General features: G+C 41.9%; 1 protein-coding gene across 1 annotated transcript in view; it reads right to left on the bottom strand.

Annotated features, from left to right (window-relative positions):
* Nucleotides 1-975: 975 nt before the first annotated feature.
* The window catches only part of LOC126157977 (juvenile hormone esterase-like), a 100,812-nt gene continuing 79,246 nt past the window's right edge, over nt 976-22,541 (bottom strand). The window contains exons 8-10 of the mRNA XM_049916411.1: nt 19,385-19,532; nt 9,078-9,210; nt 976-1,320 (exon numbers count right to left, since the gene is read on the bottom strand). Coding sequence (XP_049772368.1) covers nt 1,152-1,320; nt 9,078-9,210; nt 19,385-19,532 — 450 coding nt within the window. The 3' untranslated portion in view covers nt 976-1,151. The remainder of the gene's footprint in view (nt 1,321-9,077; nt 9,211-19,384; nt 19,533-22,541) is intronic.

The following is a 22,541-nucleotide window of genomic DNA, read 5'->3' on the forward strand; positions in this document are numbered from 1 at the left end:
AGGTCTTTTCCGTCCAGTGGGATTAACTATGTCACCGTTAATTACTCGACGTGGAAACTTAATCTTCAGTGTTCTTCTGTAATAATAGGTTTCAAATTTTATCTTCTACCCTACTCTTATTAGTCATGGCCCATGTTTCACTTGCGCACGTAGCACTAGAGTGTAGAGAAATACTTTCAACAAAGACTTTCTAACGAATTAATATCAGATATTACCGAGTGTTTGTTTTTCAGAATTGCCAGTCTTGCTATTACCAGCGTCCACTTTGTATCTGCATTGCTTCTGTCATCGTCAGTTATTTTGCTGCCCTTATAGCTAAACAGTTTGTAATGATTATACTGAATGTGCTTCGTAAGTAAGAGTGCAGATGGAGATGGCTTCCCGCAGGTGAGCTGTGTTTCATATGCGCGTTGCAGTAGTTGGATCGATGTTATCCTGTGGATACTACCGATGCTTTTGATTAAATTGTCAGTGATCATCTACCATAGTCAAATATTAGGCTCCATGGCACGTTTACCTGGTCTTATCAGATCTCTCCTGTGGCCTAATCGATGTTTGTAACCTTTCACAGGAACCCGGCTCAGCTGTAGTCATTTCAACCCTTTCTGTATGCGCTTTATCAAATACACTATATTTAATACTCTGGGTATTTCTTTGGTCTTTATCTTATCTTGTCTAGAAAATTAACAACTCAAAGAAAACTCATTTCAGTGGATTTGGCTTCCGAAGCTTTTGATTTTGCAAATGTCCTGGTTACACGAATGCGTCCTTATAGCAGAGAAAGTACCTCATAGTCGACGCCAACAATGTGAATTAACTAATCCTTCTGATAGAATGAGGTGGTTCATTGGTCATGAAATGAGTGTTACGTAAAATTGAGTATGGCCAGCAACAGCTGGATACAGTCTTTAATTCCAGCAAATGACAATGACGAACAGAAAATCGTATCATTCGTTGAAAAAATGACTACTAGTTAATTAATGACATAACAGTAAAATGTTGTTCTTGTACGTGAAATCGCGGTTCATCTAGGTCACTGACATTGTTTTCTCTTATTAAGAGCTGTCGGCGGACCAAAACCCACAGCATCGCAGGGAATGCGGCTGTGCACGCACGTTAACAGCGCCGGCAGTTATTTTCGGCGGCAGCGCCTACTTGCTGAGGCGCTCGTACAGCCTGTCCCAGAAGGCCATGCGCTCGCCGAAGAGCTCCTTGGCCACGCTGAGGCCGCTGTTGTCGATGCGCAGGTAGGACGGCGCGCGTTCGCTGAAAGCCGGCCACGTCACGCCCAGGTCGCCCCCTTTGTCCGGCGTTGGGTTTCTGTAAAAAGATTAGCACGCTACCTGTTACAGAATGCTCACGCTCCTCCAGTGTTCTTGACAGCAAGAAATGTTGATGCAAAAGAAAGCATCTGAAAGTCAGGATTTATTTAGCGTAACACAACTGCAGATGCAAGGGGCAGCGAGGGGAGCGTCATAACGGCAATGGCCGAACCTTCTAATCCCCGCCCCTGTCCCCAAAAATAAAAGGTTTTACATAATCAGTTCCAAACTTCACAACTGACATTCGTCAAGTAAAGTAACCTAAAAACTAGGTTTCGGAAAACACAAGGAATTCTAGAAATTACGAGTTACGTTTCAGAAAGGGTAGTTTTCAGTTGTTTGGGCATGCGCGAATGCATAGGCTTGTGGCCTGACTGACTGGAGAGAACGTACCAGACACGTAAAGATGCGCATTCACAGTCTCGCCAAACGTGGTGTCAAAACAAAATCCGACATAATTTGTGAATCCACATGTAGAACTACAGCACTCCCACTTCTTCACCAGCCTTGTAAGCGATCCATGGATCCGAGCCTGTCATGAGAGTAGGTCGTAAGTAAAGTATACCAGAGCAAGTAGCAAACAATACCTTCCCTGCGCGATAACAATGTGAATGTTACTGACGACAGCGACGCTAAAGAAGTGTTACTAGACACAGTTTTCCGAAATTCCTTCACAAAATAAGACAAAGTAAATATTCCAGAATTGGAATAAAGGACGATTGCCAATATGAATAACTTAGATATCTTCAGAGTAGCGATGCACCTTAAAAAACTTAAAAAGGCAAGGTCCCTGCTCCCATATTACTAACGTCGACTTGCAGTAGGATTTTGGAAAATATACTGTGCTCCAATATTATGAATTATCTCGAAGAAAACGCTTTATTGACAAACAGCCAACACCAGTACAGAATATGTCGTTCTTGTGAAACACAACTATCTCTTTATTCTCACTAAATAATGAGTGCTAACAACAGGGGACGTCAAATTGTTTCCATAGTTTTAAGTTTCCAGAAGCCTTTTTGTCAAAAGTCATAAACGAATTCTAATCAAACTGCGTGCATATTGAGTATCGTCTCAGTTGTGTGACTGGATTATTGATTTCCTGTAAGAAAGGTCACTATTCGTAATAAATGACGGAAACTCATCGAGTACAACAGAAGTGATATCTGGCGTTCCCCACATAAGTGTTATAGGCCCTCGGCTGTACCTGATCAACACCTAGGAAACAATCTGAGTAGTCATCTTAGACGGTTTGCAAATGATGCAGCCATCTATCGTCTTGTAAAATCATCAGATGATCAAAACGAATTGGAAAATGATTTAGACAAACTATCTATGAGATGCAAAAAGTGGCAGTTTACTCTAAATAAAGAAAAGTGTGAAGTCATCCACTTGAATACTAAAATGAATCCGCTAAATTTCGGTTACACGATAAATCACACAAGTCAAAACGCTGTAAGCTAAAATAATTAATTAGGGATTACAATTACGTATAACTTAAATTAGAACGATGCCATAGATAATGTTGTGGAGAATGCAAATCAAAGACTGCGATTTATTGGTAGAATAGAGACTGCTTGTACAACGCTTGTCCGCCCTCTTCTGGAGTACTGCTTTGCGGTCTGGGATCTGTATCAGATATGACTGATCGAGGACATAGCAAAAGTTCAAAAAAGGACAGCTCGTTCTGTATTATCGCGAAATAGGGGAGAGAGTGCCACAGCTACGATACGCGAATTGGTGTGACACTCATTAAAGCAAATGTGTTTTTCGTTGCGCCAAGAACTCCTTATCAAATTTTAGTTACAAACTTTCTCCTCAGAGTGTTAAAATATTTTTTTCGTGCGCACCTACACACGGGGAAATTATCATCATAACAAAATAAGAAAAATCAGAACTCTTAAGGAAAGATTTAAGTGTTCGTTTTTCCAGGGCGTTGATGAGAGTGGAACGGTAGAGAAGTAGCTTGTAGGTGGTTAGGTAAACCCTCTGCCAGGTACTTAATCGGGAACTACGCAGTAATCATATAGCTGCAGACGTAGATTAAGGTAACATGCATTCATTTACTCTCAATTACAGTACTACTCACACGGTGAATCCCTCTGCAGGAACTTCACTGTACTTTCGCGAACATTACAGCTCTTTACATGTTTTTAGTAAAAGTATGTACCCTGTTTACACTATTCATGTGTCAGGTCAACCATTACACTATTAGGTACCGGACAGAAATGGGATCTTGTCGCTAGCATCGGCGACTGCTCAGGAAACTTTTGGATGTAAGCGTAGAAAAAATGCAAAAGCATCATTGACTGACTATCGATAAAAATGTGTCTGCAAGTGAAAAAGACGGAGCTTATTGTAATAACATAGTTTTCGAAAGTACCCAAATTCTGAACTTTGTAAATTCATGCTTGATAGGCAAAGTACAGCAACTCAGAAGTGTCGTCTGAGCTTGCAGAGTGGTGCTATTTACATATAAGTACATTTGTTCCAGATTGAAAATAGCTTTGGTGTTATGCAGAGTGAACACTGAGTACAAGAAGGTGTAATGGGGCACCCTCTAACACTACCTTATATATATATATATATATATATATATATATATATATATATATATATATATAAGTAGCCGATACCAGGATTAATCCCAAATCTGGTATAGGTGAACATAGTCGTCTGTTTCCCTGCTAGAATTTCGTTTTATTTTGTGCACGATGTGTTATACTTCAGGCTAAAACGTATAAAAAGAAATTAATTTGTTATTAATGAATTTGTTATTACTCTGTACGTACAGCTAAAATTACTTTTCTTTTAGAAATATTTGAAATTACGAAATTTGTGGCATACTTAAAATTCATATTATTAATTGCACAATCTAATGCTAATTATTACATTTATTTCTGGATTCATTAACAAAATAATGATGTGGCCTAGTAAAGATTCTTCTTCTGTCAAGAAAGTATGTAAACTCTTTTGCTTTTTAAACTCTTTGGAATATTGTGAGTACCGCAGAATGTTGGGAGCATTGGGCATGCCTCTGATGGAAACGCACGTATAATTTGGTTCACAACAATGTAATTGATGGTTTTATGAAAGTGGAGATTGTAAAGTCAGTGCGATATAGAAGAATGGAATGAAATAAAAGGAAATCATGGCAACAGGTAGATCTTCATCAGTTATTTAGTCATCAGGAACCCACAACGTTAAGTTAAAATTTCAGCATCAAGAATGTACCCCTACGCGCAAGAAGTGGAACAAACAACAAGAAGAGAAAATGAAGATAAATTGAAAGTTTCTCTTGTGTGTATCTTGTGTGTATCTTACTCCTCTCAAAGTGTTTGAAACTAATTAAGACACAAAGAAAAATTTAATACTTATGTGTGTGAGGATAATATTAAAAAGTGCATTCAAGATAGAATGAAGGATGTAGGAGAAAATGTTACGGCATAGATATGCAGGGGTGCTCATTCTGTCTGTGCTACAAGGTATGGTTATATGTATCGTTTCCAGCATACGAAAATAGTTCTGTATAACATCCACAAAAGCGTCGAGCATTCGGGAACTGCGGAAGGTTTCCCTACTATGAACGACAACGACTACGGCGAACGCTATCCATCTACAGCTCCTGTACCAAACTCAGTAAACTACAAACACTTCTACAGTCCTTAGGCACCGAAATTTTAAGCATGAGCTAGACAGGGGTTTGCGGAATTACCGCATAATTAGGAAGGTGAAATACAGTGAAATATTTTTTTAAGGATGGAACAATATTGGTCAGAATGTCACACAGTGCGTTTACCGTGTTGGAGAAATAAAAAGAAATAATATAGAGTTCATACGAAAAATTCATTGCTTCTTTTAAGAATATTTATGAATTTTTAGGGATATTTCCACTCAAGTAAAAGGTATCAATTTATTACAGACTTTCTGTTTTTTGCATTATATTTCATTGAGAATTTTATTTCTGCCTGAATATATTTTACGCATCAAATTCTGTGCTTATTATGTCATAAGGCACTGAATGCAGACATTCTTGTTACTTGTGAAGGCCAAATACTTTGGAATAGAGTCATAGCAATAATAAGGAATGTAATACGGGACTCCATTGCAAGATGGGTTGGATCTACTCAGCTATAATATGTACACTGCCCTTTATTCACAAAATTTATTTCCCATCAATAGTTGTCTTCTTGGTAGTCGTATAGGGTGACAATTATCGAACCATATGAAATAAAATTATCATAACTTCTCAACGGTTTGCCTTAGGACGTTCAAACGACACGGTTGGCCATGGGGCATGATGGGAAGTAGTATGTGCATGCGCACGCGCCTTGTTGTTCTCATTTGGATGGGTTCGTCAACAAGTAAAATTGGCGCATTTGGGAGACTAAGAATCCGCATTTCGCGATCGAGAAATCTCTTGACCCTCAACGGGTGACTGTGTGGTGTGCAATTTCCCGTCACGGAATAATCGATGCGATATTCCTTGATGGCAGGGTGACTACAAAACGGTACGTGAAAGTCTTGAAAGATGATTTCATCCCCATTATCCAAAGTGACCCTGATTTCGACAAGATGTTGTTCATGTAAGACGGAGCTCGACCACATCGAAGCAGGAGAGTATTTGATGTCCTGGAGAAGCACTCTGAGGACCGCATTCTGGCTTTGGGGTACCCAGAGGCCACTGGCATGGGTCTCGATTGTTCACCATAGTCTCCGGATCTGAACACGAGCAACTCCTTTTTGTGGGGCTATATTAAAGACAAGCTGTGCAGTAATAACCCAAAAACTATTGCTGAACTGAAAAAAGCCATTCAGAAGGTCATCGACGGCATCGTTGTTCCCAGACTTCTGCGGGTCATGCAGAATTTCGCTGAGTCTGCGTCACATCATTGCTAATGGCAGGCATATAGAACATTTCATAATCTAAATCCGGATATCTGTAGTGAAGTTTACATGCTGAATAAAGTGTGAACACTCTGTAGTTTGTAACTAATTTACTTTTTTTCATATAGTTCAATATTGTTACCCTGTATATTGTTATATGACCCATTTCGGAATTGCTAGACTCTATCAATAGGCCTGTCAGTAGATGTTTTCATTGTGTCTGCAATACAAAAGGTTTTCTGTGCAACCTATCAACTGATTACGTACTGCTTGCCTGTAGCATACGTTCAGAAATCTCCAGGAAAGTGACTTCCGGGAAGGTATTTCCATGTTTAGACATGCCATCCGCTTATCGCGTACTTCTAAATATGAGCCGGAGGTTTTGCACAAAATGTGTCCCTTAAGGTAACTTTTCGACTATGACCCAGTTTTTACTGATTATTAATATTATAGCATCCACGGTTAAGAGCTCCGTTCACTGTTCTTTATTTGTGAAAGATTTTTACATTTTCCCTATTTTTCCAGCATCTCTGGAACTATTAATTAAGACCAGAAAATGCATTATTTTACTAACTGTTCAAATCATATTTTTAATTTTCCTTGACGTTAATGGAATAAACCTGCATTAAATCATGTGATGCTGAAGAAATTAGATTAGGAAATGAGACACTAAAAGTAGTAGATGAATTTCTTTATTTGGACATCGAAATAACTGATGATGATCGAAGCGGAGAGAACAGAAATTTCAGACTGGCTATAGTAAGAAAAGCATTACTGGAAAAGAGGAATTTGTTAACATCTAATATAAATTTTAGCGTTATGAAGTCTTTTCTAAATGTCCTTGTTTGGAAAGTAGGCTGGTATGGAACTGAAACGTGGACGATAAGCGGTTCAAATAAGATGAGAATAGAAGTTTTTGAAATGTGGTGCTACAGAAGACTGCTAAGAATTAGATGGATAGATCGAATGAATAATGAGGAGGTACTGAATCGAATTTGGGAAAAAAGGAAATCTATGGCATAGCCTGACTGAAAGAAGATGTCAATTGATAAGGTATGTCCTGAGGCTAGAAAGAAAAACAATGAAGGGAAGTGTGGGGGTAAATTTGTACAGGGAGACCAAGAGATGAATACAGTAATCGGTTCAAACGCATGTAGAGTGCAGTAGTTACTCAGAGATGAAGAGGTTTCACATAATAGAGCTTAAAATTCAAGACACGATTTACAGTGTCAAAGAGTCACTGAGATTTCTAAGCCACACATGAGACGATAAATGTATTTGTCTGTCACACGTGAGGTATATGAAGACACTAACGTTTTAAAGTATGTTAGCCACAAAAGGTGAGGAGGAAGTCGAACATGCTTGTTGTAGTTTTATCAAACCATTGTACGACCCAAATCTTTGTGTACTCAGTCATCCCGTCTGAAGATCCTTGGTGAACTCCAATACAAGGAGTCAGGTTAACCATAGGAGCTCTGAGGACGAGACCTATACTCAGCCTCTGTGTTTAGGCTAGGGACTCACCACTTCTCCTCGGACGTCACATACTCTTGGTAAGACAAGTATACAAACTTTTTTCCTCTCTCTCTCTCTCTTTCTCTCTCTATCTCTCTCTCTCTACCTCCCTCCCCCCTCTCTCTCTATCCCCCCTCCATCCCTCCCCCCCCCTCTCTCTCTCTTTCTCTCCCTCTCTCTCTAACACACGCACAAACATAAAACACACACATACGCAGTGATTTTGGCCGGGGATATTTGCTACAAAGTGTCTGTCAGTAATAGAAACTTGACAATGAACTGTTTTGACTGCACATAAACACTGGGATACATTGTGCAAATGTCACTTATTAAAAATATGAATACTTATACGAAATTTATACTGTGTGAATAAAATCATAGCATAGAAAACAATTGTAGGTTGTGCTATGTTCTGCCGATACGTCGGGTACTACCAAAATATTTTTTTTCTCCCCAATCAGATATCTGTCTTCTCTACGGAAGGATATGCCATTCAGAAAGGTCATGAACAGTCTCACCTACGATCTAATCATGTTAGTTGTCAAGAGTCTCCTTCAGTCTTTGCAGTGGTCCAATATGATGCATAAACCTCATAAACTTATTTTGGTCACCAAGCAAGAAACGGAAAAAACAATACAATTGGCCAACAAGAAAAATTTTTGTGGGTAAGCGCCACATAGGAATGATATTCAATTAACATTTGACAGACTAGCAGAAGCTATGACGTTTCCACAAGTACATGTTTTCAAACTATCACGAACTGAAATTAACAACATCTTTAAAAAACGAGCTTTTTTAAATATGGAAAGCAGGTGGAATCAAACTAAGATTATAGGATGTAAAATTTACTCAAAAGTACAAGCAGATATTCCCCGAAAACCTTGATTTGCTTCATTTAAAGGAAGAAGAAGACAAATACCATAGCTAAAAAGGATAAAATTCAACCATAGTTCAGCTTCTAGCCATATATGAATCTAGTTTATTTGGTCCCAATATTGTGAGGTTTCTTGGATATCACTCGGAATTTTAAGCCATTCGCTTTTCCTGCACGCTGTATGACAACTACAAACATATCTATTGATCATTATAGTAACACCTGATAATTAACTACAAACTGCTGTCCACTATTAGCTATCCACTAACATTATGAGTGTACATAAAACATTATCTAAATTTTTGTGTGAATTTAATGTATTTGTTCAAACAAAACTGAAGTATACGCATGAAATTAAAACGTAATTTGTGTTAAGAGCTCTTGTAATATGTAGACAGATGTATGGTCAATATGATTAAATACCAAAATAAATAAATAATGAGATACATAGATGCTTGTATCAAGAGCAAGGAATGTACCCTGTTTTGGCGAAGTTGGTCCACAGCTTTGTCAGGTTCGCAATGGTTTTGCTTTCTGCTGATGTGGGCTCAGCGGCGACGTCGAACAGAGAGGACCGGAACAGGTAGAACACGTCGTCCCCGTGGCACGCACCTGCATCACAGTCACCAAGTTGTATACATTCGATTGTTTCAAGGAAGTAAACAAAAATATTCCATACCTTTGCAATATGTACTCGTAAAAGATTACACAAATAAGAAACAGTACAAATCGCTAAAGAATCAAATATTATTTCTGCAATATTACTGGTAATCTGTTGAGAAAGAAGCCGAAGATATTGGCGGAGAAATTAAAAGTAACCAATTTATACATGATAGTTTTTTGTGGAAGGCAATTTAAAAATCAAAACGTCGTTTTAGTCAACACAGGAAGCTATTAAGCAGGACTCTGAGGCGATCGAGAATGTGGAAGCAGTCCTTCATAGTACCAGATTGCTCATCAAGATATCTGTAGTCATTTCGTCAAATAATATGAATTTGAAATTGTCGATTGTTTCCTATACGCACTTTCTCTCATGCATTGTGACAATTCTGCAGATTTTCTTCTCGAGTTCAACGACTTGTGGGCACTCACATTTGTTAATTTTATTGTCCAGCATCTTCGACGTAATAGACATGAAGACATGAAGCTGCACCCAATTCGCCTTGTGACTGAATTCACAATATTGTATACAGCCACACTTGATAAATCGCCTTGAGAGCCGAAACAAGTAGCGTTTAGAATAAAAGTGCTGCTGCTACTGACATTTTATTCAATTCAACTCAAATTTGTTTCACCTGTTTGCTACTTGCAGAAAAGACACAAAACGTAGCTTGACTCTAGACGACGTGAAGATGGAGGTCATTGTGTCTACGATAGACTTTTTAGAACGAGTACATTTCTTCGTCTCTGAAGTTAATCATTTCTTGATCCACGGTGCCACATGTGAACTGCAACACAAGGGAAGTGCCACGTGTCATCGACATCTGGCTGCATGAAAGCGCTGCTTCTGGGTACAAGCTGCCGATTCGCGGTTGCCTGCCAGTCACCTGCTGCATTAACAAAGGCAATAATCGTCGTGCAGCCATCCCACCGCATGTTACTTACGTTTGAAATGTCCACTGAAGCTCATCAAAATGACTTGTCATGTGACATCCGAAATGGGGTGGTGCATACGGAAGATCATCCCCAGGAAACAGCAGTTTCATCCTCCCGAAGAGGATTGATGCAAAACGGTCGAAACGTCGGGTTTAACATTGGCGTTAGTTTCAAAATGTAGCCCAATGCCCAAAAGGATTTTTTTTTTCAAATTCACACAGGTTGTGGAAGCCTTCGCACTTATACAAGCGGAGATATTTCGACAACAAAGAGGTAAACAAAATTTTCTTGAAAATTATTTCATAGAAATCTGCAGGTGGAGTATCATCCAGCTACCTATCACAAAAGATTTATCAGTTTATCAACGTGCAAGTGATGTCGATAAATAAAACAGAGTCCACAAAAAGTCCACTTGAAGTGCAAGAGGTCTGGTCAAGTAAAATTAGCATATCGATAAGTACTTTAACTGTAAGAAAATATAGAGATTTTTTAAAAAGTTACAAGTTAAGATAAATACGAGCTACAAATCAGCTTTCCACTGAATAAGAAAGTATTCACTGGTCAAATAAATTGTTGGATGACGTCGTCGGCAACCACTGATGTTTCGACAGGAAAACGTTGCAAGTAAGCGCTGTGCAAGCGAATTTAAAACCTCGGTGTTCAGAGGAACTCGAAAAATACACGTACAAACACACATACTGCAAACAAAAGCGCCATCACAAACCAAAGATGACCGACGTCACAAGTTATCAATATTGAATTTAATAAACAACGGTCGAGGTAGCATAAACTCTGGCCCTCCGCTTTTTGACAAGGGAGAGAGCAGGATTCCAAAAAGAATTTAAACAAAAACACCATGTCTCTTCTGTTTATAAGGTTACTTGCTAATTTAAATTCAACAAATTCCTTAATAACACTATACCAGTAGCTGGAAGTACATGCCAGAATCCCCGTGTTGTTGTATTCCATAGGATGACGAGAGCCAAGACAATGTTCTATAATAGCGAACTTGCTCGGCTGTTGTAAGTGTGTGTGCTGCTTATGCTCAGTACACCGGTTCTCCGCAAACCTTATAGTCTGACCAATATATGACACGCCACAACTGCAAGGACCCACCTTACACAAACAAAGATCACCGTTTACGGGACCTAAAATGGCCCTGATCTTAGATGGTGGTCGAAAAATACATTCGCATCATATTTACGCAAAACACGACCAATCCTGTTCAAAATTTTTCCTGTGGCCATAGACTTTTGGTGGGCCCCTTACTTAGCAACGTTCAAGTTAAGCAAACACCTAACACTAGCCACTCATGTCTCATATTGCAGAATTTTTATAGTGCTGCCTCCCCGCCTATAACACAGAGCAGTTCATTGTGTCTGCATCTAAAACATTAAATATGGAAAAAGGAAATTATTTGAATACCGAGAAAGAGGCGTTGGCTATCATACACGGCGTCGAAAATTTCCACGTATATCTTTGTAATAAGTTTCACAGTATCACCGATCACAAGCCCCTTATTTCGCTACTCAGTCCTCAGTCTAAACTTCCCGATACGACGGCGCAGCCCTTGCACCGGAGGGAGTCGTTCCTAAGTAACTATAACTACTAGATCAATTATAGACCCACCACAAAGCACTCAAATGCGGACGCGCATTCCCACTTGCCGTGTAGCCAAGATGCAGAGTCTGACAGACGTGAAGTGCTGAGTTTTGCTTTAGAACCCAGCAGTGACACATACTCGACGATCACCCTATTATGGCATACAAGTAGCAGCAGAAAGAGGCTATGGTCCTCTGAGGGTGTTGTCTACTGTATGTGGTGTTGGCCAGACCATCTGCCTAAGGGGGCAGACTCGACATGGCGCCCATATTTTTCATTAGGGCACCGGCTTAACGTGACAGACGGTATATGGTAATGCAAGCTTTCTCGGCGAAACTCGGTGAGGAAATTTTCTCGGTATATCATCCGAGTCAAGGTGTTGTTCTGCGGCAATGTATCAACAAATTTTTTACCCATCTTCTGGCGAAGTGTGAGATTCATGTCCATTGTGTCTTTATAGCTGCTGGATCACTGGCTCTTCTATCTCGCCTGCAACGGCTGTGCCAATCGCGCACCTCCGGAAAGAGTGGGGCGGACGCGCAGGAGGGCCCGGGCGTCGCGTCCTGGCGCTGCCTGTCTGCTCCATCTGATGCCTCTGTCATCTTCCATCAAAACGCTCTTGGCGTATTCTTGCCACCACCACATTCCCTGCGGAGCTCAGCTGGAAATCGCTATCCCAGCTGACAAGATCACATAGCGCTGCAGACGAGGCAAAGGAGCCAGTGATACAGCAGCTATAAAGACACGCAGTAGACGTGAACCTCACACTTTGCCTGAAGATGACTAGTAATAAACTTGTCGACAAGTTGCCGCAGAACGACGCTTTGGCTGATAACCTGAGAAAACTTCATCATCAATGATAGTGTCTTGTTGAATCTGAATGCTGGATGGTAATTGCACCCACTCTTCGCCCCTGCAACAGAAGTTTCTCCATGTTGCACATTGGGGACTGTGCAGAATGAAGGCAGCAGCTTGGCGTCATGTGTACTGGCCCAGTGTGAACGCCACCATTGGATCTTTGGTCTTGAGCTGCCAGGTCTGCGCCCACAATCAGCCCCGGTACAGCGTTTCAACCCTTGGCCATACACTGCCACCCTTGACAAAGGGTACACACTTATTTCGTTGGGCGATCTTGAGGAGCAATGCGACTGTTAGTTGTCGACGCCCTCTCTGACTTTCCATATGTGGGATCGATGGCCACTACCACCACTGCAGCTACAATCCGCATCTTCTCCGCCATATTTGTAACAGAAGAGGCGTCTCCCAACCTGGTTTCCGACAACAATCTCAATTCACGACATCTGCATTTCAGAATCTGTATAGAGCACCAGACCACAGACCCTATCTATGCAGCATTCAGTGTAGAAGCCGAGTGTATGGGCAGCACCTTCAAACTGCAGATGCGCAATATAATGACGACATCCGACTACAGGTAAGCATTCACCAGTTTCAACGTGGTGGTCCACTTCAGTAAATGGACGTAGTCTGGCTGAAATTTTACATGGGCTCCCACCCCCCACGATACAGGGGGCTCACCACCCACGGACACAACCATACTTCTAAGTGAGCTCCTACATCTGGGTTCGTACTTTACACCAGGACCCCTGGGGGGCTCATGGTGTTATCATTGGCAAGAGGGGGCGGCAAATCTTTGATGTTGCGACTGGCTGGGAGCAAATGGTCAGGCATTACAATCAGCTCCAGGAGGAGCAACAAGGCATAGCACCTCCCCTCCTTCGCCCTCCTTCCTCCTCAATTGCCGACAGGATATGCTTTACTTAACCATGCCAGGGACAACAATCTGGCTACCATCGCTACAGCTCTCTTCCCCATTTTTAGCCGCCGATAGGACGTTGACAGTGACAAGTAATGGGAGCTGATTGCAGTGCTCATGGAAACCGAACCATTGTCCCTATCTGAACCACAGCTGGCAGCCATTCCCCTTTTGGCAGGACCAAGCGGCGCCCCTAAACCACCAATCAGCTGACAATTCCACAGACAGCGTTGACTGCCAGTCTGTTCCACCAGTCCCTGTGTCACTACCAGAGAGAGTGATCATAAACTGTTTTCTGTCTCAAACTGTTTTATGTTCCGGGCAATATCAGCTGTTAAAGACGCGATATTAGTAAGAACTCCAATAACAGCTGGTAAAATTGTTGTTTACTAAAATACAACTGGTTTCGCGGCTTAAAGCCACGTCATCAGGTCCAATAACGTTAAAAGATCATAGTCATACCCATCGCTCCTAGCCAAAATTTACTATTCAGATCATATCGTCAATACTTTGGCGAGCGAAAGGTAAAGAAGACGTACTCCATTCTTTAAAATTTGCATACATCACTGTGACAGTAGGACAGTTCGGCGTAGGACAAGGCAAAAGTGGCCTTCACGAACGACAAAGATGCACAACTGGCATATTTAGTGTTGATGAGTATCTAAAACACTCAAAGTAACCAGATTTTTCACGAACAATATCTACTGCAGAGCTTCAGCCAAACTGGAACCCAGATCTTCTGGGCTTGGTATTGGAGCGTCATACACCAGGGGCTTCAGCTCCCCCACAAAAAAAAGCCTTAGGAGTTCAGCAACACATCTATAGCAATGTGTTGAAATAACACCATCTCTGAAAGTCAGTAGCATCAGAACCTTCATCGAAATGTTGTGGGGAAATGGTGCATGTGTGAAATTTTTGTAAAATAAAAAACTATTTCCTTCTGTATATTCAAACACCGTAAAATTTTTTATATATAGTTTTTTACATAATGTACTGAGTGTCTCTCCTAACAATCGTCAGGCGCATTTTCTCTGGTTTTTTGAAACATATTACAATTTCTTTTTTGCATTGCGTAGGTGGAGTCACCCTGAAAAGTTGCTGCTATTCACGTATTTCGTGCGACGCCCAGTATCAACTGAAAGTGTCAGTTTGTCTCCCATTATAAAAAAAAAATATTTTTGAATAGGAATTTAACTTTCTCATTCCATAGAGCGCTACAAAATTAGTCTAGGCCGATGTTTGTTTTATCGTTATTAAATGGAACAGTAAAACACGAAGAATAAACAGCAATCCAGCAGCGACTCAGAAGCTATGCATGCTTGGTGGTAGCAGTCAGCGAGCGTCAGGGCTGTGCTGTCGCTCCTGGAGTACTGGTTGTTGTTAGAGTTTTACTGTCACTTTTAATCATATCGATAAAATAAATATTGCACCAGACTAATCTCGAACTACTCTATCGAACAGGCACATAAAGTTTCGCACAAAATTCAGTTTATTTGTAACAGGAAATAAACCGAAGCTCTCCGTCGACACTGGGCGCTGCATGAAAGACGTGATGAGCACTATTTATTTGGGCGGACTCCAGCTACGCAACACAGAAACGAAATTGCAAATATCTGCTGATACACCAGAGGAAAATGCGACAACTCTTAGCAGAGACGCCCTATACAAATATTACAATGTATGTGTGTGTGTCTGGGATTCCCTTCGAAACCCTTGGATCGATTTCAGACAATTTTGGCACAGAAATAGCAGGCATCAAAAGTATCAGCACTGTGGCGTTTATAACCTCCTAGCTCCAATAGGAGCGGAGATAAGGGCAAAAATGTGTTTTTTCAGCTCCAACAGGTGTAGCGGAACAGTATCAGCCAGCCAAATCAGCAGCCTACATGTCTGGGAAAATAAATTGTTTTCCAGGTATCGACATGTCGGCTGTTCTGCATATCAGGTGTGTTGTCTTAAAGTAGTATTAGTCTGCTTTATCGACCTGTGTCCTATACACAAGGTGCCAGTAAATTATTTTCGACTTCATGATGTATTGCCCGCACCGCACAGCAGATGTGTTGTGGGAGTATTATCGGCCTGCATTATTGAAATGTATTGCAGGGACTACATGCGTCAGTGAGCATGGCCGGGGACAGGTTGAGATGAGTAGAGGAGGGGATGGGCAGAGCGAGGGTGAGGAGGAAATGGAAAGAGAGTGCGGAGGAGGGGATGATACATGAGGCGGGTATAAGGTGTAGACAGGTAGTGGGCAGGTGGAAAAGGAAGAGGGGAAGCAGAGATGGACAGACACAGGGGGAGAGGGAAGCAGACACAGGGAGAGCAGAGTAAGATATGATTGGAGAGAGGAGGCAGAGGACATGGACAAAGAGAGTGTAGAGGAGGAGATGGAGAGACAGAGTGTTGAGGAGGAGATGGACAGTTGGAATGTCGGAAGACAAGGTAAACACACAGGCAGGGGGGAGGAAGGTGTTGACACTGAGAGGAGGCAAGAGGAGAAATGTTCACTTATGTTTCAAATACATAGACGAGTGAAGCTGTAGGAAGAGAGCCAGTATATAACAATAAAAACACTGATGGGAAGAAATCAAAAACTAATTGATGTAAAGTAATGAACTATTGGGAATAAATTTGTCTAGGTAGCATATTTAAGTGATTAACGTTGCAAGATTACATGTTAATGTAAGCGCGAGATAAGCCATTACAAATGTAAAATGTTGATACGTTAATAACAGCTGTAACTGCCAGAAAGTTGATTGCAGCTTACAAACGTGCATGCATTATCCTGCGCAGATGCCTAATGTCAGTTTGTAGAATATAGCTCCATACCTGTTGCACTTGCTCGATCAATACAGGGGCAGTTAATGCTGTTTGTGGATGACATTGGAGTTTTCGTCCAATGGTATCCCTTATATCCTCGACTGGAGACAGATTTGGTGATTAGCAAGCTAAGATAAAATGTTGACACACTATAGAGGATGTTGGGTTACATGATGGAGAACATCCCCTGGAATACTGTTCATGAACGGCAGCACAACAGGTCGAATCACCAGATTAATGTACAAATTTGCAGTCAGGGTTCGTGGGATAACCACGAGAGTGTTCCTGTTGTCATATGAAATCGCACACCAGACCATAACTCGACGTGTGGGCCCACTGTGTTTAATACACAGACAGTTTGGTTGCAGGCCCTCAATTGGCGTCCTTCTAACCAACACACGGCCACCACTGTCTCCGAGACAGAAATCGTCTTTCATCAGAAAACGTAACGACTTCCACCTTACCCTCCAATGAGCTCTCTCTTGACAACACTGAAGTCACAAATTGCAGTGACCTGGTGTCAGTGGACTGCACTCTACAGCGCGTCTGTCTCGGAGCTTTCTTGAAGTCACCAAATTGTAATATTTCGTTGTGCCGCTGTGGTGCCAACTGCAGATGCAGTACGACGCTCCAGAGCTACACGCGCGAACACGATGGTCTTCCCTCTCGGTAGTGCCACGTGGCCGTCCGGAGCCCAGTCTCCTTGCGATCGTAAATTCCCGTGATTACCGCTGCCAGCAATCATGTACAGTGAGTACATTCCTTCCAAGTCTTTCTGCAGTACTACAGAAGGAATATACAGCTTATAGTAATCATATTAGACGATATCATTCAAACTCAGAGAGGTGCTGATAATGGCGTCTTTGTCGTTTTAAAGGCATTCTTGACTAACTTCAGTTAACCACGCCCAATCTCAAAGGTAACTAACGCTTATGACCGTTAAAGCGTGTATTTAAAGCAAACCTGGTTTGCATCCTCATGGTGGCGCTCTTATGCGCCTGGCGCGAAATACGAGCAGACAACATCTTTCAGATAAAGAGAGTCCACCTGCTTAGCTGAGTGGTAACGTACGTGCCTTCAATGCAGCGTGTCCGGGTTCCATTCCCGGCCGGCTCGGAGATTTTCTCCGCCCGTGGACTGGGTGTTGCGTTGTCCTCATCATCACTGACGTGCAAGTCCCCCAGTGTGGCGACACTTGAAGTAAGACTTGCAGCCGAACTTTCCCGGCCAACATTGCCACACCACCACTTCTTTATCAGATGTTGAAACACGCCTAACAACTTCCGTTTATGTCACACAACTTCGTCTTGGTGTTGCGATGTTTTTCCATCAATGTACATGATAAAACTATTAGACGAATTTTCATGGGGTTTTCACAGATAATTTGAACATAACATGTGGCAACACGGAGGCTTAATTTCATCAAAACAGAAACACGGAAAAAAATATCGTAATCTAAAATTTTCTCTAAAATCGTCCGCTTACTCAGTGACGAACGTATTTTCGAATGTTTATGTCAGTGACACAGTTATGCCCTGCAACCCCATCTCCACAAATCCAAACTTACTGCGAATTTAGTTCCGTTGCTTTAGACAGTTATTTGTTTACACTGAGCAAATATTCCTGGACTGGAGAGCTATCTGCTGGAGCGTCTTCTTCTTCGCCCCCTCCCCTCCCCTCTCCCCTCCCCCCACCCACAGAGGATACTATACATAGTAATACAAGTCGATTAGTCTGAATTTCTTGCCAAAACGACGTCAAACTTACTAATTATCCTCTGCTCAATACTACTTCTAATTTCATTCAGCTTGCATTTGACATTCTTAACAATTCCTAACGATTTCTGCAAAGACAACCCGAGATATTCTAATTCTTTAATGTTGTTAGAAAGGAAGCCGAAACTGCTATGGATGTACGCTAGAGAATTTTCGACTTCAGGATCAGTGAAAGCGTTTTATGCCTCTCGCACTGATATCAAAGTTTGTCTCGGAAATGAATTAGTAGCAGATTTCATAATTTGAAACTGTTAGGCATACAAACAAACAACTTCAGTGTATCCACCTAAAGCACACGTAGGCTTAGGAGGCAACGTTAGGCTTGACAGCAGCGACACACCATGCGCGGCTTTGAGAAAAATCTGAGCATCTGAATACATAACAATAGTATTTCTTCTTTAATTTCCTCAGACGACAGCACTTTTAAGACCGTCATTCACAAAACAAGTTACTTTTGAATTATTTGAGCATGTCACTTTGCAGGATAAGTCGAGTTTGGCGACAGTGGGATTACCAAGGACACAACCGCATACGTCAGTTATTTCGTAGAAGGATGTCCATATGTGATGGTTCCTTATACAGCGCTGCTCAGAGCCTCCTGGCAACAAAAATTTAAACAGTTGTTCATCCCTGTCGATTCATCAGGATTCTGTTGCCTACAGTATTTTTGTAGAAAATACACTTCTACTGGCCATTAAACTCCACATACATGAACATTATTGAGCATACCTTGAATGCATTGTAACGTGCTGTTCATAAGAGATCTCCACCCTCTCGTACTCTTAAGAATTTATGGACAGCCCTGCAGGATTCATGGTGTCAGTTCCCTCCAGCATTACTCAGACATTAGTCCAGTCCTTGCCACGTCGTATTGCGGCACTTCTGCGTGCTCGCGGGGGCCTTACACGGTATTAGGTGGGTGTACCAGTTTCTTTGGCCCTTCAGTGTATAAATGGCCAGACTCTAATTATAAGTATTCCTGCTTCTTTCGCTGAAGTGTGAGTGTGGTGTTAAGTAGAAAGACGTTCTGACGTAGAAAGACGTGCTGTAAGGTGTACACGCTAGGTCAGTCAGAGAGAGGGAAGGATTCGGATTCTTTTCCCTGTCCGACATACAATTTGACTTTTCCACAAAGTTTTATTTCGTTTCTATGTTCCCCACACACTAAGGGAAAAGAGACACCGTAATTCCCGAAATGCGACACAAAAAATTGGATTACCTGCTAACTTCTCTGCCTTTGCTATCCTCTTCATGTGGTTCAGCTCTCCGTCAGCGGAGAAGAGATAAAGGTACACGTTTTGCGCCTGCTTCGAGTGAATCCTGGCCGTCTTTATGACGGGATAGTTGAAAGCCAAATCTCCACGGATCTGAAAATAAAATAAGCCGTAAGAAAAAGTTAACCATCTTGCCAACAGGAATTACAATGTATCTTATATTTGATGAAATATACCACTGATGCTTACTGATCTAGCATAAACTTCCGTGAGTTAATGTTATGCAGGCATTAACAGCCACTGGTGGTTTACTAATTTACTCAGAATCGTCACAACCCGGAGTGCACCGCATTCCTGTGCTAACTCCAGGGTAAGGTCTGGCCACACGAGCCGTCACTAAGCTACTTACCAGTTTGTAACCAAAGCAGTTGTAAATTACTAACTTTATTTCACGTATAAACATGAGCGACAAGCTTCTAAACACTTGTGACTCACGTATTGAGTTCTACCCTCCATTGAGATGAATTGAAATGAGTGACTCTGTCCATGGTTTTGTCAGTACTGAAACCCAGTAGATTCTCTGTAAATAATTTTGATGTTTTAAAATTCAGCGACTAGTAATGGGAAATGCTGTTTCGAGCACAGGGCAATAGGGTTTCGTGTACGAATTGGATTGGACTGTTTAGGGGAAGAGACCAAACATCGAGGTCACATCGAATTAGGGAAGGATGGGGAAGGAAGTCGGCCGTGCCCTTTCAAAGGAACCATCCCGGCATTTGCCTGGAGCGATTTAGGAAAATCAAGGAAAACCTGAATCAGTATGGCCTGACACGGGATTGAACCGTCTTCCTCTCGAATGTGAGTCCAGTGTGCTAACCACTGCGCCACCTCACTCAGTGGTTTCGTGTACGTTAACGTCACAAGCGTCAGAGTCAAGTCTTGCTCAACATCACTCTCCCTCTACCACTCCCCCTGCCATCTAACCCTCTCTTGCTGTACGTGATAGTAATGTTCCCATAGTAGCTATGCCAGTGTTCCATCAGCAAGGATTTGTGGTTGTTACGTTACGACAGCCTGTATGTGCCTTCTGTATGAGGGAAGCTTTATTGCTCAGCTAGCATTCCCAATAATTTCATGTAAGTGATATGACATCTCACGTGTACGTGTTCTGACGAGTTGCTCTAGGGCATACAGTAGTTATGAATTTATGTAGCTTCTTTCTTAATGATCGAAGATTGCAAAGATTGCACATTCTTCATGCACTTTGGGGTGAAAATTGTCTTATGCTTGCAAAAGTTCAGTGCTATTTGTGGATGGTCTTATTCTGCAAGGAACTCACATTCAGTGCTGTGATTGTATCATATCAATTCTTGCACAGTAAAGAGATACTTTTAAGAGTTCTACTGAGTAGCACCATAGCTTCCGTTGTAAAATTCTTGGGGCATCAGATTTTTTTCTACCTCAATACCAGCAAGGAACAATCCACACTTACACTCTCAGACAATAAAAAAAGGGCTCACCACGAAGGAATTACCCGAATAGCACGGAAACCGGCTGCAAAATTTGATGGTTTATTCAAGAGAAAGGGCTTCACAAATTGAGCAAGTCAATAACGCTTTGGTAGACATATCGCTCTTATGCAAGCAGTTATTCGGCTTGCCATTGACTGATAGAGTTGCTGAATGTCCTACTGAGGGATATCGGGCCAAATTCTGTCCATTTGGTGCGTTAGATCGTCAAAACCCCGAGATGGTTGGACGACCTTGCCCATAATGCTCCAAACATTCTCAACTCGGCAGAGATCTGGCGACCTTAATGGATAAGGTAGGGTTCAGCAAGAACGTGGGAGGTCATTATCTTGCTGAATTGCAAGCCCAAGATGGCTTGCCAGGAAGGGCAACAGAACGGGGCGTAGAATATCGTCGACATACCACTGTGCTTGCTGTAAGGATTCTGTGGATCACAATCAGAGGGTCATGCTATGCAAAGAAATAGTACCCCAGACCACCGCTCCTGATCGTCGTGCTGTATGGCGAGTGACAGTCATGTTGGTATCCCAACGCAGTCGGGGGCGTCTTCAGAGACGCCTTCGGACTGGAATTGCATTGGCTGGACTAGAACTGTCTTCCGTGATGAGCCCCGCTTCGAATTGAGCACTAATGACTAACGTTTGGGGCATTATGGGCAGGGTCCTCCAACCAGTTGAACGATTTTCCACGATATTTCTGAAATGGTTCAAAAGGCTCTGACCACTATCCGACTTAACTTCTGAGGTCATCAGTCACCTAGAACTTAGAACTAATTAAACCTAACTAACCTAATGACATCACACACATCCATGCCCAAAGCAGGATTCGAACCTGCGACCGTAGCGGTCGCTCGGCTCAAGACTGTAGCGCCTAGAACCGCACGGCCACTCCGGCCAGCGATATTTCTGAGGAGAACATCCACCAACTCTATCGATCAATGGCAAGCCGAATAACCGCTGGCATAAGGGCCGTAAGTGGACCAACGCTTTATTGACTTCCTCATTTTGTGAATCGCTTACTCTAGAACAAATTATCCAGTTTTTTCTGAAATTGTAATCATTTGTTTGTCTGTGTATGTACATCACATCTACCGATTTCCGTACCCATCGAATAATTTCATCTTGGTGCGTATTTCTTTTTTGTCTTAGAGTGTGATCGAAATATGTTAACTTATGAATGCTATTATGATAACTACTCGCATCAGTTGCACTCAGTTACTTAGTTATTCAGCTTATATGCTGATTACGATGATTGGTGGTTTCATCAAAACTTACCAAACGATATTATTTTGCCATTTCTTGTGAAGAACTATTGTATCATGTCATGAAGGTCGTGTTTATAGACATTATGCAATTGTGTAGTAGTTGCCCTTTCGATACTGGGAATTCTCGCGTGGTTTACTATTACATGGTGAACACTGTCAGCCCTTCCAGTATACCAGTAACTTAACGGCAGGAGATCACAACCCAAGCAACCGCCACTGTACAAGGTGGCTCTACGTTCGCCGTATCCAGCGCTATCGTTAGCACCTCAGCGAGTCACGTGCCACCACCAAGCTTTTTTGGCTTTCTCTTTAGGTAGCTGACAACGGAAGTTCACACTTCACGGCCCTCTGGACTTAACGCCAATCGCA

This window comes from Schistocerca cancellata, chromosome 2 (genome assembly GCF_023864275.1).
Source record: "Schistocerca cancellata isolate TAMUIC-IGC-003103 chromosome 2, iqSchCanc2.1, whole genome shotgun sequence".
NCBI lineage: Eukaryota > Metazoa > Arthropoda > Insecta > Orthoptera > Acrididae > Schistocerca > Schistocerca cancellata.